This window comes from Typopeltis vanoorti, chromosome 12 (genome assembly GCF_054136105.1).
Source record: "Typopeltis vanoorti isolate ZY-2024b chromosome 12, IOZ_Tvanoo_1.0, whole genome shotgun sequence".
NCBI classification, from domain to species: Eukaryota; Metazoa; Arthropoda; class Arachnida; order Uropygi; family Thelyphonidae; genus Typopeltis; species Typopeltis vanoorti.
Genome location: NC_143560.1, coordinates 78,355,364 through 78,372,008, shown reverse-complemented (window position 1 = coordinate 78,372,008; position 16,645 = coordinate 78,355,364). Strand labels below are relative to the sequence as shown.

Here is a 16,645-nt window from a genome sequence, read left to right as displayed (position 1 = left end):
CTCAAGTATGCTATTTGATTTTTAACTTGATGCATGAACAAATCTGAATAAATACAAAGACTTTAGAATCTGGCAATATTAAAGATGGAACTGTGTTTCCATAGCATTAATAAGGTTGAGAAAAATACTTATTTCTGAATTTTAAAGAATGCTTAAAATGTCAACACACACTTCCTCCCCCCCTCCCCAACACACACACATCCCTATATATTTTATAAATATATTTTACATTTATAAAAAAAAAAAAATATATATATATATATATATATATATATATATGGAAAAGTTTTAACGACTGTTACCGAGAGATAAAAAGATGACAAATATATTTAAAAAGATACTACTAGTTTACTAGTTTCGTTGAATAGATCAACATCCTCAGGTATCACAATCAAAGAAATATATAAAAAAAAATTACAGAGACTTAAAATTGTAATAACAGAACAAGCATAAAAAGACAGTAGCGTGTTTGAAAAACAAATGCGAATATGAGTTCCAAACAAACGCATACTACGCGCTATCGCGAGTGCGCCAGTACTGAACAGAAGCAACGTGAGCATCAGAGAGATTGTAACTCAAGCTGCTGTTGATATGAGAGGAATCCAGAGAAATTTCCCTGGAATCGACAGTCTTTCTTTCGAGTTCATCATAGCACACATGGATGTTAGAAGTTTGAGTCCAGTTTACAATGTGTTTGCAGCCTTCGTCTGAGTTAGCTGAAAAGAGCACGTGGCTAGAGAGAGCGCTAGCTCTAGTCCTGTTATAGGAGATATCTCTACGGTGTTCATCCAAACATAGAAGGATGGATTTGGCAGTCTGCCCATAGTATGGCTTTCCACAATCACACAAAATCTTGTACACTCCTGGAAACTGAGTAGGAAGATGTTTCTGTTTATGTTTGCTAAGTAATGAACGAAGTTTTGGAAGCATAGTGAAGCAAGTTTTGAAGTTAAATTTCTTGAGAATCTTGGCCAGTTTTGGTGAGAGAGAGCTGATGTAAGGCAAGGAGATGACGGCTCTTGGGGAAGGAGGGATCTTCAGAAGTAGTTGAGTGCCTGGGGGAAAGAAATTTGCCAATTTTCTTTGGAGAGAAACCGTTAATGAAAGTTTTTTTAAGAAAAAGGAGTTCATTTTTAATTTCTGTTTCTTCTGTAAGTAATGATTTGGCTCGGTGAGCTTACCACATTTTTGTGGGGGATAGTGATGGGAGGAAGCATGAAGGTATCTATCAGTATGAGTAGGCTTTCTAAAAATTGAGAATTTAATGCTCTCAGCACATCTGGTAAGTTTTAGGTCTAAAAAGGGAAGGCAGTCATCTGATTCCAGTTCGAAGGTGAAAGATATATTTATATATATACAGGGTGTTCGGGATAAATTTGACAGTTTCGTAAGGAAAAAGAAAATCTTCTTTGTATCTATTAAATTTAATGAATTGACAAAAAAACATTACAGGCAGAGTTAATTACAATACTATCAACAAGATTTACTCAAAATAACCACCATTAGCATCGATCACAGCTTCAATTCTGCTTCGGAACCTCGAACAAGCTGATGCTACAATCTCCCTGGGAAGGGCCGCAGAAACTGTTTTAATTTTATCCATTAACTGGGCTTTTGTATTACTGGAAGTGCGATTGGTGTCTTTTTCAACTGCGCCCCATACAAAATAATCCATGGGGTTAAGGTCTGGGGAGTTTGGAGGCCAAACATTTGGACTGGTGAAGTCGTAGAAATTTTCAGACAACCATTTTTGACTTTTCCCAGAGGTGTGGCAAGGGGCCGAATCTTGCTGCCATACATACGGCCTACCATTGGCTACCCTTGTTATCCAGGGCTTGACTACAGTTAGCAACTCCACGAACAAAGCCCGAATTCCAATGCCAGGGTTCTTCAACACCTGTTCCTGCAGATTTGCGAGGAATTCTGCTGTACGAACGCAATCAGATCGTCTGCTAGGGATCTTTCTTCTTGCTACATCCTCGTAGTCACCATTGCAAGTCTCTAGTTCATGCCTGATTGTTTTTACTGTATTCAGGGAGCATTGGGCAGCAGTCGTAATATCCTTATTTTGATGGCGGGCACGAATCATCATGATACAAGTTATTCTCTTCCATGATTCAGGTGGGTTCCAGCTATCCATCCTTTCTGACATCTTGTATATGAATGAAGAAGGGTCCAAACTTTTAAATGAAGAGAAGTGTGTGTTAATACATGTAACTTACGGAAAAATATAATTAATTATAAATATGTCAAATTTATCCCGAACACCCTGTATATATATATATAAATATATAGATGTCTATTTAATGTCTCAAATATTTCACCACTTATTTAAAATAAGATAACTGCAAGTGCAAGAGACTTAGTAGACTTCAGGAACTGGAACAATTGGTGTTGCATCTCATGTCACAAACCCTAGTAACAGTTCATGGAAACCCAAGGAAGATACTACATGATGCTAATTTAAATTTGATCATCATTTTATAGAATTTTGTGAAGATTTCTCTGAAAAGTTAATAATTTAAACCTTTCTGATTGTATATTATTATTATTAATATAATTAGGGGAAATGGAGTTACAAGACTCATTGTGGGAGGTCCACCCTAGAAAACAAAGTCTATCATACCACTCCTTGAATTCATTGACTGTTTGTGCTCTCACAACTGTCAGGTAATGGAATTCACAGTTCAACCATCCCTCCTCCCCCCCCCCCATGCAAACAAGCCACACCTTATCCTCTTGTTCAAAACTTCCTTTCGTAACTTCCAGGGATGACCCTTTTCCTTGCTCCTTCCCCTGTTCCATCAAACAAAAAAACTGACTACCTCTCAACAGTTTAAAAGTCTCAATCATATCACTTCTCCTTCTTTCTATCAAACTCTGCAGTGCACATTCCCTCAGTGGGTGGTGGTACTTTTTTTTTGTAAAAATCTAATGAGTATGTCAAAAGTTATAATATTTATGATGCTTATCCATTCTGGCTTATGTACTCTAAACATAATTTCATAATAATGCTTAACAGTATAACCAACACCAAGAGTAAAAAAATACATTCATTAAACACTAATATTTCGTTGGTTTTTCTACCCAGCATCATAAGAGCATAATGATAACTGTCACTGACACAGCACTGAACCAAGTAACTGTAGGAACAATTTAAATTATAACTGACACTTAATGTCCTCACATGGTGCCCTGTATGGGCTGGATAACTACTGTTAATTTAGAGAAGTCTGGCTATTAAGGCCTTAAAATGATATTCTTCCAGATCTTTGGCAATTAATGCAACCATACTTGTGTGAAGTATTAATGTTATATGTGTGAAATATTAATGCAACCATACTTGTGATCCTATGTGAAGAAGTATACAGGGCATGGTCTGCCAATCCCAATTTGCCATACAGATGATCTCAGATGTAATTTTTTATGTTCTCAAGGCATAAACTTACTGATCTATCAGTCTGTCCAAAGTAAACTGACTTGCATGCACAAGGAACTTTATACACTACTGGATGTTCATAAGGATGTAGTTGATCTTTAGGAGAACATACAGAAGTAGCTAGTTGAATGAAAGTGGTATGGATATCATATTTGCAAAGAACTTTGGCTATTTCTGGTGTTCCCTTAACATATGGAATGGGATCGGTTTTGCTGTAATCTTGTGTGTTAGGTAGGAGGGGATGGGAGGATACAATTAATATTTTATCTATTTTATATAGACTTTAGCCATTGGCTGAAAATGTGTTGTGAAGGTCTCTAAGCTCAGTTTCAAGGACTGTGCATCATCAGAGCATAATGATAACTGTGACTGGCACACAGCACTGAATCAACCATTTGAACAAATAGCCCTGGCTATTTTATCAATGAGTAAGAGTTTTGAGGATGCCATACTGTTGTTTACATAAATACCTACCAGTATTGAAGGGGTTTTCAGTAGATGGAGAAGGATAATGAGGTGGAGAGCATGGCAGATGAGGCAGAGAGTAAGGATTAAGAATGATATGTTTGCAGAAATGTGTGAGGAGAAAGGAGTGCAGTTTGTTAATGTGTGGAATGAGTTTGAAGGATGAAGTGAACTGTATAGGAGCGATGGACTGTATTTGAGTGGTTTTGTTGTGAGTTGCTTGGAGAGACTGCTGATGGAATGTAGAGAAGAGTGTGTAGAGAATTAATCTAATCAAGTGTAAACAACGTGGAAGAATAGGAGATATTGAAGAGGTGGTTGTGAATGAAGAAGTGAGCGGCATGAGTATAGAGAATGAGAGAACAGGTGTGCAAGACAGACAGGGAAATGGGGGGGCTCAGGGTGAGAAAGGTAGATGCTCCAAGAGGATATGAAGGCATGTGTAGGAAAAAAACAGAAGGGGGATGCCTTGGGATCAAGGGAAAACAGTTGGATCTGAAGAAGATTCGAAGATAACAATAAGGAGAAAAAGAAATGGCTCGAGTTAAGCATGGAGAAGTCACATTAAATAAATGGTGTCAGTGGAACTAGCTATAGATTCAGGAATAACCTGCTGTGTTTGTATACAAATGCTAGAAGTGTAAGAAACAAGGTAAATGAAATGGTTGCATTAATTGAGTCTGTTCACCCAAAAACTGGTGAACAGAATAGAGATGGAGGGGGTATGATGTGTTCTGTGAGGATAGAAAGGGTAAAAAAAAAGGGAGGGGAAGTGCTATTGATGACAGAGAAAGAGTTATGTCCATACAAAGTAGAGATGCAAGAGGGAAATAGTGGTAGTGGTTTTGAGGCAGTATGGTGTGAGATAGAGGTGAATAGAATGAAATACTTAGTTGGATGTTGTTATAGACCTGGTAATGTGCATCGTAGTGACTATGAAATGTATAATCCAATTAGCCAAGCAAATAAGAAAAGGGTGATCATTCTGGGTGATTTTAACTATGGCAATATAGACTGGGATGATGAGATATCAACTGGAATTAAAGAAAATGAATTTCTCGAGTTTTTGAGGGATAACTACCTCAGACAGTATGTAACAGAGGACACACGAGGATTGAAGGTTTTGGATTTGATCATCTCATCAGAGGATGTAATTATAAATGAGATGTCAAATAACCCTCCAGTTGTGAGAGTGACCATGAGGTGATTACCTGGGTGGTTGCCAACAGTGTGAGGACCTCTGTGAGAAAAGAGTATATGTGGAACTACAAGGCTGTGAATTATGAAGAGCTCAGGAGACAGCTTGCAGGTGTAGCATGGAATGAGGAGTTAGTTCGAAAAGAGATCAATGCAGCTTGGGAGATATTCAAGAACTATGTAGTAGAAGCAATGTCTAAATGTATTCAAAGGGTCAGAAGGTTAAATAAGTTAGGTGTGAAATGGATGAATGAAGAGATTAAGCATGCAATACAGAGAAAAAAGACATTATGGAGGCAGCGTAAAAGAAGTGGTAATAACCAATTCAATGAGGATTACAAAGATCAGACAAGGACTTGGTTGGTAAAGGTAGCAAAAGTGAAGTATGAGCAGCAGTTAGCTAATGAAGCCAAAAATAATCCTAGGGATTTTTTTCGATATGTAGCCAGAAAAAAAAAAAAAAAATGATTATGGAAAGATGACACTGATTGAAGAAAATGGTATAAGGACAACTTCTGCGGAAGATATAACTGGTAATTAGTTTACGGAATTAACAACGCATATAAAGTATATTAATTAATATACTTTATATGCATTGTTAATTCCGTAAACTAATTACCAGTTATGTCTGACCAATGTATAAGCCTTGCTACTAGAATGCGGAAGATATAGTAGAGATACTTAATGAGCAGTTCATAAAGGTCTTTCTTTCTTGTGAGTGTGACATCATGGAGAGATTGAGAGCAGTTGATGATGAGGAAGAAGAGACTGACTGTAAGTGAGCAATAGGTGTATGGGGAATTGAGCAGACTTGATGTTAATAAGGCTGTGGGACTTGATAATATATCACAACATATTCTGAAGGAATGTGCTAGGGAGTTGATATCTGCCTGCACATATTTTTTTTTAATGTGAGTCTTGCACTGGGTTGAGTTCCAAAGGAGTAGAAGGAGGGTGTGATTGTGCCACTTCATAAGGAAGGTGATAGAACTCAGACATCAAATTATAAGCCAATCGGTGTGTCAGGTGTTGTGGTTAAGTTGTTGGAGAAGCTGGTGAGAACTAGGATCCAGAAGTGAATTGACAGCATGGATTTGCTAAAGGGAGGTCATGTTTTAGTAATCTACTTACTACAATAAGGTGATGGCTTCTTGGATAGAGGAGAGGGACACACAGTAGTATACTTAGATTTCACAAAGGCTTTTGATAGATTACCGCACGATAAGTTGATAGTCAAAGTAGAGTGGATGGGGTTGTATATTAGATTAGTGCATTGGATCGGAGACTGGCTATCTGATAGGTATCAGCAAGTTGTGTATGGGGGAGCAATATCCAGGAAGAGGAAAGTCACTAGTGGTGTGCCTCAGTGATCTGTTTTAGGGCCATTGCTGTTTAACCTGTATGTTAATAATACTGGAAAAGATTTGGATGGTGATATTCAGTTGTTTGCAGATGATGCAAAGTTGGGACGAACTTTGAAGAGTAGAGAAGATGTTGTGGCACCTTACAAGAAGACTTGAATAAATTGAATGGGCACAGAAATTGAGATCTGAGTTCAATGTTGCAAAATGTAAGGTTTTAAAATATGGGAAACAAAGATGGGATGTAGAATTTATGCTTGGGGGATATGTTGTTGGAGTTGGAGAAAATAAGAGATTTTGGAATAATAGTGGATAAGGATCTGAAATTTAGGGGGGACACATTGCCAAAATTGAGGACAACACAAAGAATTCTGGGAATGATGCAGAGGATATTGACTTGTAGCAGTAAGAGATTCTTGTTCCATTGTATAAAGCTTTGATTAGGCCACCTATGGACTTCTGTGCACAGATTTGGTCACCTGGTTTTCAAAAGGATGAAGAGATGTTGGAAATGGTCCAGAGACACAGCTTACTAAGATAGTTTCTGATCTCTGGAATGTTGAATATGAGGAAAGGTTGAGAAAATGCAATTTATAGAATCTAGTGAATAGTAGGAAAAGGGGTGATATGATAGAGACAAATTAGTATGGGATTGTTGTAGGATCAATGTTGAGTGGTTTTTCAGCAAACAGTCAGAAATCAGGGAAGAACCAGAGGACAATCCTGAAAGCTGTATAAGGAGAGGGTATGAGCAGGAGAGTGAGAAGCAGGTGTTTTGCATGCAGAGTTGTGAATGATTGGATTGCCTTGCCTGAGAGTGTGGTGTCTGCAGAGAATTTAAGTTTGTTCGAGGTGCAGTATGATGAGCTGTGTGTATGACAAAATGACCTCCGTTGAGTCTTTGATTTTTGGGATCTCGTGATAATAATAATAATAATAGTGAGCCATTATGACATCATGTCGCTAGCGTACCTATAAAGGGGGAGACTATTGTTACTTTCTTTTTCTTTGGTGATTTTAGGATGTTGGCTGTTAAGATGTGCCAAAAATGTATCTAATGTGTCTGGACCATGAGGTGGCCAAACAGCAAACCATCACCAACACGGTGCAGCCAAACTATTAGTTTTTGTGTGGCTGTGTCGAGCTCTTGGTTTTCAAAATGCTCCATATAGAAGTTTGTTGGAGGGGGGGGGGAACCCATAGCAGTCCCATCTAGCTGCTTTTTCCTTTCCACAGGAAATAACCTGCATGTATGGTGAATCTTAATAATTCAGTTATGTCGGGGGTGGGGTGGGGCCCTCTGTCAAAAGGTACATTAGTGAAAAGTGAGGTGATATGAAAATTGGCTATGATGCCAGAGTTATATTTTCTATTAATGTTTTAAAGTGTAATGACTTTTTAATAGATGAGGGATAGTTGCCTGTAAGGGAGGAAAGTGATTTGGATAAATGCTTAGCCAATTTGTAGGTGGGGCTATCTAAGCTATCTACTATTGGATGAAGAGGATATTGGGTTTAGAAATTTTATGAATCCAGTATATCCGATGTAGTTGGACATTACATCTCCTAAAGAATAATTTCTTTAGGCCAAGATATAACTTTTTAAAATTTGTGCTCTTTTTTCTTTTCGGAGTTTTTGTAGGATTCCAATCTGTGATCTGATAAGTGGAGAAGTCTTTAAGAAGTTGATTCATTTTTCTGTTGTGCTCTGCTTGCTTCATAATGACAGTGGCATTACCCTTATCAGCTGTAGTTACAATAATTTGTTTATTCTTATATAGCTTTCTAAGTGCTGATATTTCTTTTGGTGGAATGTTATTCTTTAGAAGTATGGATTTACTTAGAATACTAGCCACATCCAGTTGAATGTTGTTAGCCACAGTTGGTGCAAGTTCATAGACACTACATTTTATGCTGGTCATCATTTTTAGAAACAGTACTTTTTTGGGTGTGATGGTGAAATTATGCCCACGACCAAGTGCATTGATTGTGTCCTATGAGAGTGTTTGTGATGGTAGATTTTATGATTACGCGTTCTTGTTGTGATTGCAACTGGGAACAGCTCTGCTGTTGAAGCACTGCAAACATACACCTTGAAGAACATAAAAATTACATCCAAGATCATCTGTATAGCAAATCGGGATTAGCAGACCATGCTCTGGATACTCCTTCACATAGGATCAGATGAAGAAAAACATCTTTATCAAGGGTCTGAGAGGCTATTGTTAAAATCAGCATCAGCTATGAAGCACTCTCCCAACCTCAACAAGTATGGTTGCATTAATTTGCCAAAGATCTGGAAGACTATCGTTTTAAGACCAAATAGCCCAATTTCTCTAAATTAACTTTGTAGTTATGCAGTCCATAGAGGGCACCATGTAAAGACATTAGATGTCAGTTATAATTTAAATTGTTTCTACAGCTACTTTGTTCAGTGCTGTATGCCTGTCACAGTTATCATTGTGCTCTGATGATGCTGGGTAGAAAAACCAGTGAAATATTAGTGAGTTTAATGAATATATTTTTTTCCTCTTGGTGTTAGTGATACTGTTAAGCTTTATTATGGATAATGATTGACATCTAAGCCTTTCTGTAAGTATACAATACTTGAATGTGTAAGAATTATAATCTACAGATATATCTAGAATACAAAATAAAGTACTTAGGATCAATAGAATACTACTAAATAAAAATCTTGCCAAAAGGAATAGGTATTAGTGAGACTTGGGGCTAATAGCACATGCAGGTACAGAGATATAATCTGGTCAGTTCATTATTTCTGGGAGGATAGAGTACACAGGATGTGCAGTACTCTATTAGGGTACTGCACATCCTGTGTACTGTGTACGGGTGGTAGGTCATTTGAGGCAATCTGGTGAGAGATAAGCCAATAGGACAAAATATAAAATTGATTACTGCTGTAGGAAAGGGGATGCAGGGGATATTGTGGAAGGCATGCATCAGTAGATTAGTACGGGGCATGACTGAATAATTATTATGGGGGGGGGAGCTTCAACTTTGGAGACATAAACTGGAAGGAGCGATCACATGGCAGAAAGCAAATGGAATTTATAAGCTTACCAAGAGGTAATTACTTCAAGCAGCATGTGATGGAGGGGACTTGGGACACTACAGTGTTGGATCTGGTTTATAGGATCAGAAGACCTATCCATAACTTTCCCTCTGATTAGAGAGAGTAATTATGTGGTATTAACTTGGGAGGTAGCAAAACATGTAAATTTCAGTTATGAAGGGATATACGAAACTACATGGTAGGTTATTATGACAAAATTAGGAGATAGCTTGAAGCAGTACCATTGCATAAAGATCTGCAAGGGAGATCTGCATGTTCGCAGTGCAGGAGATAATTATTGAGTTACCTGGAGGAAGCAATAGGTAAGGAGAATAAATCACATTGGAGTTAAATGAATGAGTAGTATCATTAAGCAAGAGCTGCAAAAAAGAAAAGTGTTGTGGAGGGTATATAAAGAGAAAGGTGACCAACATGGTAAAGAAGTAAAATCAGATTATGAGAAGAAATGCTGACAGGCTAAGTGGAATCCCAAAGAGTTCTTTTGGCATATGGCAAGTAAGAGGAAGAATGGCCATGGAAGGATAACTTGTGCTGATGGCAGAATGGTGGCAGGGGCAAATAAAATATTTGAGCTACTAAGTGACCACTTTGCAAGGATATATCACCTGAGCCTGGATATTGTTATAGCAGAGTTGACAGGGACTGATGTGAGAACAAAGGCTGATTAATTGGATGTACTTAGAATTTTGCAGAATCTCTATGCAAATAGAGATTCTGCAAAAAAACTGTGGGATTGGATGGGATATTAGCACACGTTTTATGAGAATGTGCATGGGAACTGGTGATGCCTTGCACTAGGCTGTTTTATTCAAGTTCTCAGCTCTGGCAAAGTCCCAAGGGAATGGATGGAGGGAAAATCCAATCAGTATCTCAGGAATGGTGGTAAAAATACTGGAAAAGTTGGTCAAAGAAAGAATCCAGGAATGTGTGGATAAAAATGTGGTACTCTATGTACGTAGAGACTCTATGAAGACAACATGGGTTTGTGAAGAATTAGCCATGTTTTAGTAATTTACTAACTTTTTATAATGGAGTGATGGCTGAATTGGATAAAGGGAATGGCTATGCAATGATACTGCTGGATTTTGTAAAACCTTTTGACAGGATGCCACATGGAATGCTGTTACCAAACTGAAACAAATGGCGATGGATATGAAACTAGTAATATGGATATAAGAGTGGGTGATAGACAAATACCAAAAAATAGTATATGGAGGAGCAGAATCCAAGAGAAAGTAGGTGAGTGGTGAGTGGCAAGATCTGTGCTTGGACCACTGCTTTTTAATTTGTACATAAATGATATAGAAAATACTTTGAAGGAGATATTTTTTTTTTTTTTTTTTTTTACTGATGATACAAATTTGGGTAGGATATCTGATGATTTAAATAGACTGATAGTATGGGTAAAACATAATTGATGTGAATTTAATGTGGAAAAGTGTAAAATTATGCATTTTGGAATAAAAAAAAAATTATAAGCTGTGTACCACAATTGAAGGAACTGTATTTGGGTGGTGGTAGTAGTAGATAGAAAGTTTAGAGAGCATATTGCTAAGGTATCCAGGGTAGCTCATAAAATTTTTTTGTTATTGAAGAACACACTAACAAGTGGAGATAAGGAAGTTGTTATTCCTCTTTATAAGACCTTGTCTGGTCTGGTATCCTGGATTTCTTGGGAAATGAGAAAATTGTGGAGAGGATCAGATGGGAGTGACCAATATGGTGACTGGTTTGCTGAATGTCCTCCCTCCCCCCACACAAAGAGAGAGATTGAAGTTTTGTGGGTTACAAAAGTTGGTTGATTGTCAAAAAAGAGTAGTATGATATAAACATTTAAGTTGCTTAAAGGATTTTATAGAATTAATAGAGATGAAATATTTCAGCACTTGGTTGCTAGAGGGGGCAGGACAGGGTCATCCCTGGAAATTGGGTAAGAGTGTGGTTAGCAAGGGTGTAAGGACTAGATTTTTTCCTTGGAGACTGGTGAATGAATGGAATGGATCGCCAGAATCAGTTGCGAGTGCTTTGTCTGTTAATGGATTCAAGGAGAGGTACGATAGATATTGTGTACATAGTTTAGGTCTTTCACGATGAATCTTAAGACTCCATAGAGGTGTCCATTCAATAATAATAATAATGATGAAGTGATAACTCCACTCATACCTATTTAGATCTTTCTGCAAGTTCCTGACATCTCTTGTACCTCCTTATAGTTCTTTCCAACTTTGCATCATCTTCAAACAGCTGCATCCTTGTGACACACCACTTGCCCATCAGGCAACCCATAGTTACCTATATGACAGACAATCCCCTATCCAACTTACTAATCTATCATCCAACCCCATCCATTCCAATTTTAGTTACCAGCTTGTCATGTGGTAATCTGTCAAAAGCCTTCAGTTCAAGTATATCGCTGTATATTCATTTCCCTTGTCCCTTGTTCTTGTCTTTATTTTTATTTTTCTTTATTAGTGATGCTGTCAGGATGCAGAATGGTAAGGTAAAAGAATTGGCTGTTTTGGCTTCCACTAATGACTTGAAAGGTGAAAAATATTTCACGAGAGAAGATATAAAAGAGTTATTGTAAGAGGCAAAGAAGAAGAGAGTAAAGATTGTAAACCTGTTGCCATGCTAATAGAGGAGGGCAATGATTGCAAATTAATCAATGTCTAGGTTCTGCAGAAGGAATAATGGAGTTTATAGATGTCAGGACTGAATTTGATGAACAGAAGGACTTTTATAATGTGGATGGATTGCACTTAAATGGATTCAGAGTTGTGTGTTTTGAGAAAGCATTTGTTCACTGAGATTGTGGAAATGAAAAGTCAGGAAAATTAAGTTATTAGAGTGAATGCAAGTGAGGATATGTGCAGGTACCCATGTGATTCATTTGAGTGGGAGAATGGCAAAAAAAGAAAAATGCAGAATCTAGTTTCTCAAGTGCTGGTCTGGTTGGCTGAGTGGTTAGCGTATCCACTCTCTAGACAAAAGGCGGTGAGTTTGAATCATGCCGTGGGCATGGATGTTTGTGATTGTCTGTGAAAATACTAGTAGTGGTGGTGAGCAGTAGATGGCTTTGGTGTCGATGATGTGGTTTGCTTTAGTTAGTGGATTGAGTGGTGGAGACAGAGTTGTAGAGTAGGTGCCCTCCCTTGATGAGTCTTTGGACTCCTTTGAGGTGTTGCATAATAATAATAAAAAGTGAAAAATTTGAATGGGGAAGTCATTACAAGATGTAAAGGTAGTGGGAGCCAAAGGAGATGCAACAGTTTACATATACTAATGCTACAAGTATCAGGAATAAGAGGGATGGGATTTGGGGCATAGATTGTTCCAACCTTGCCAGAAGTTATAGACATTAGTGAGACTTGGCTGACAGCAGATGATGTATAGGGATAGAATGTGAGGGGTATAGTATTTTCAGGGAGTATAAAGAAAATAGGATGAAGGGAGGAGTACTGCTGATAAGCAGATGATTGTAGCCCCCCCCCCCCCCAAAAAAAAAAGAGAGATCAGAAAGATAGGCATGTGAATGTCAGTTCATTTTAAGCAATCTGGTGTGAGATAGAGGCCAATAGAACAAAATATACAATAAGTTGCTGCTATAGGTCAGGGGATGAGAGACGATGTAAAAGACATGCATTAGTAAATTAGCTGAGTGCAAATCAAATTATTATTGGAAACTTCACTTACAGAGAAGACAGATTGGAAGGAGAAAGGATCAATGGTAAGTAGGAACCAGAATTTATTCCCCTGCTGAGAGATAATTACTTAAAACAGCATGGACATGACGAGGTTTGAGAGTATTGGATCTCACAGGATCTGAATATCTATCCATATCTAAAGTGGCTACATTGCTTCCAGATGGGAAGAGTGATAATGCAGTCTTTGGAAAAAGCATGTGGAATTTTCAATTAAGGATTATATGTGGAACTACAAGTAATTATGACAAGTTTAGAAGACAGCTGGAAGTAGTGCAATGATAGAAGAATCTGCAAGCAAAAGGATGCTAGCAGTGTCTATCTTTCATTCCTGTTCTCACATTCTCATCTCTCATGCTGCTCTCTCTCTTGATTCACAAACACATCAATCTTATCTGTTCTGCTCTCCTGCTCCTTGCCTTACCTCTAGCTTCCTCTTATCCCTTGTACACATCACTCATTACATTTCCATTTAGGAAGAGTCTATTCAGTTGATTTGCATCAAATCCATCTTTTATACCATTTCATTTGTCCCTGAAATGTGTTCCACACATCAAACTACAGCCTTTTCTCCTCTTTAGATGCTACAAACTTATAAGTCCTGCTAGCTTATCATTGTCATATCTGGGCAACATACACTAACTACCTTTCCTACTTTGCTGTTGTTTTTCACTCCTCATTAGTCTCCTAATGTCCATTCTCACATATCTCTATGCCCATCCAAATCATTTATTCCCACTACTACCACTAACTCCTTTACATGCTCACATCTCATATTCAAGGTACCATTCGTCTTGTTTATCCTCCCTCCTGGAAAATAAACCTTGTGCACTCTCTAATCCACACACCTTTAATAATGGTGGAATCTCCATACAGTGCCACTCTTATCGTTTATGACCTCTTTTTTCCCCACCAACTTTCATTTTATTCTTTTTCATCCTTCTGTTTGTCTGCCAAATGTCTAATCACATTTTGCCTCATTGAATTTTTCAAGTCTTGCATTCCAGTAATTGTGTTCTCTTTTTGTCATTCATGCTTACTTTTTATTCTCTATACCCCAATCACTCTCACACTTTTGCTCCATCAGTCATGCTCTCTTATAATAGACTAATTTGGAGGAAAATTTTTAATATAAAATAATATAATTTTTTTCATGTTGTATTATCATATTTATCCTATATGCATCTTGAGGGTACATAACTGGAATTTATTAACGATGATGAAAATCAGTAGAGAAATCAGTAGCTGGCCTGGTTGGCCGAGCAGTTAGTGTATCCTCTCTCCAGCCAAAAGGCTGCAGGTTTGAATCTAGCCATGGGCATGGATGTTTCTGATTGTCTGTGGAAATACTAGTGGTGGTGGCAGGCAATAGATGCTGTTGGTGTAGTTGTGGTTAGTTGTAGTTGGTGGATGGAGTGGTGGAGACGGAGAGTTGTAGAGTAGATGTCCTCCCTCGATGAGTTTTTTGGATTCCCTGGAGGTGTCACGTAATAATAATAGTAATAAAATAATGTCTAGTATCTATTTTATAAAAGAAAAGTATGGATCATAATTGTATAAAATTAATTTATAATAAAATTTCATAATGCGTATTAAATAAAATTGAATTTATTGTTTCCTTCAGTACTGACTATCAATATCTTAAGTTTTTAGCATATAATGAACAAATTCTGTCAGTTTATTTTATTTTTTTCATTATGTATTCGACAAGAATTTTTACTGAGATCATACTGATTCACAAGCATATGCACTGAAAATGCCAATTTCATTTTCATTATAATAATACTAATCAAAAAAAGGTTATATTTTTATTATAGTTTTTTTTTTTTCCAGTTTTAAAAGAAAAAACTACTGCTATATGTTATTTGTTTGACCAAATATACTGATTTGCACATTATTTATTCAGTTGGTATTTCCCTGTTTTCTTCACTGCTTCTAACAGATATTTTACACACTTTTTTTTTCCAGCATTTCGGGTGCTACAAGCTTATCAGAACTCTTTAGTAAAGACACAAGAAGGTGTAATTACACCTCCAGGCTCCTATACCCCAAGACAGGAAGTGCATATTGTGGAAAATCCCATCAACCAACACAACATTGCCTGAAGCAAAGATAGTAATTTTCTATAACTTGACCTGATCATCGTTGCTGTACCCCCAAGACAAGGCATACTGTACATTGCATAACAGTGCACAGCAGTAGCTGCTAGGAAAAAAAAAAATCATCCACTGCATTAATTTCAACAAAAGAACATAGAAGCATGCTTGCATATATCACCCATATACATGTTATAGAAGGGAAATTAACAAACTAAAGCCATAAGGATTTTGCTTGCTGTGAACTAGTGAAACATGCAAAGTTAGTTCAATGTATACTAGAAGTGTGGAGGTGTTGACAATGGCAATAAAGCAATAGTATACAATACTATGCATAGGGAACTGGACTCGCTAAAACCAGCGCAATACTTGTACAATCTCAAAGATCATGTACCAGGATATACCATGGTGTAATTAGAATTTAGATTTATCAGTTTTAGGATTGTGAAGACATCATCACTCTTCCAATTGAAACGGTTTCTATAGAGTTCCATTTATCAATAAACCATATTCTAGAAGAGCTGAGAATGTATTGTAAATATACAAAATAGTTGTATGAATGGGCAATCTGTGTAAATATACAGAATTTAGAGAGCGGGATTTAGAAATGTAAGTATAGTTTATATATCTGGTATCACATTGGTTGAAAAATGGTTTATGGGTCCATTTTTGTACCTCAATTTATTTGACTGACGTTTGTTGAACAATGCCTTTTTACTTTTCTCCAGAGGTTTTGTGTAACTTTCTGGCAGTGTTCACTCATGAATATTTTATCTTAAATTTTTATCTGGACAGACAAGATGACATATTTTTTATATCTGTACAGTAAATAAGGGGGGATGAACCCCAATATATATATTTAGTTTTTTATGTTACAATAAAAGGCAAAGAGAAAAGATGCTTAAATAGCTAGAAAGTGTAAGAAAGGAAATATACTAACAGGTGCTCAGAATATTTGCATAATTAAAGGATCACAATTAATGTAAACTGCCAATACCATGGCCAAACATTCTCTGTGTATGTAAAAATGTTATGCACAAAATAAATTGTCAATAAATCTCTAATGTTTTGTGTTTTGTTACTTTTATAATTAGAATGGCTGATAGGTTCCAACAAATTCAAAATGAGAGAGCAGTATCCTAGAGGAGAATTCACTAGTGAGATGTCACAAGGATGTGTTTAATGTTATATCATTCACATATGTTATAGGAGAGATTTAAAGGGATATGTAGTTGTATGTAAATGATTTAAAAGTTGGGAATAGTTATGAAGAACAAAACCTGATGTGGCTCT

The 16,645-nt window shown here is 37.0% G+C and overlaps 1 protein-coding gene across 4 annotated transcripts in view; it reads left to right on the top strand.

Annotated features, from left to right (window-relative positions):
• The window catches only part of LOC150100913 (protein NDRG3-like), a 398,002-nt gene extending 381,586 nt beyond the window's left edge, over window positions 1-16,416 (top strand). For all 4 annotated transcript variants that reach the window (XM_090401073.1, XM_090401076.1, XM_090401074.1 and 1 more), the window contains one exon: window positions 15,225-16,416. In XM_090401073.1, the coding sequence (XP_090257199.1) occupies window positions 15,225-15,361 (137 nt within the window). In that variant the 3' untranslated portion in view covers window positions 15,362-16,416. The remainder of the gene's footprint in view (window positions 1-15,224) is intronic.
• Window positions 16,417-16,645: the final 229 nt, after the last annotated feature.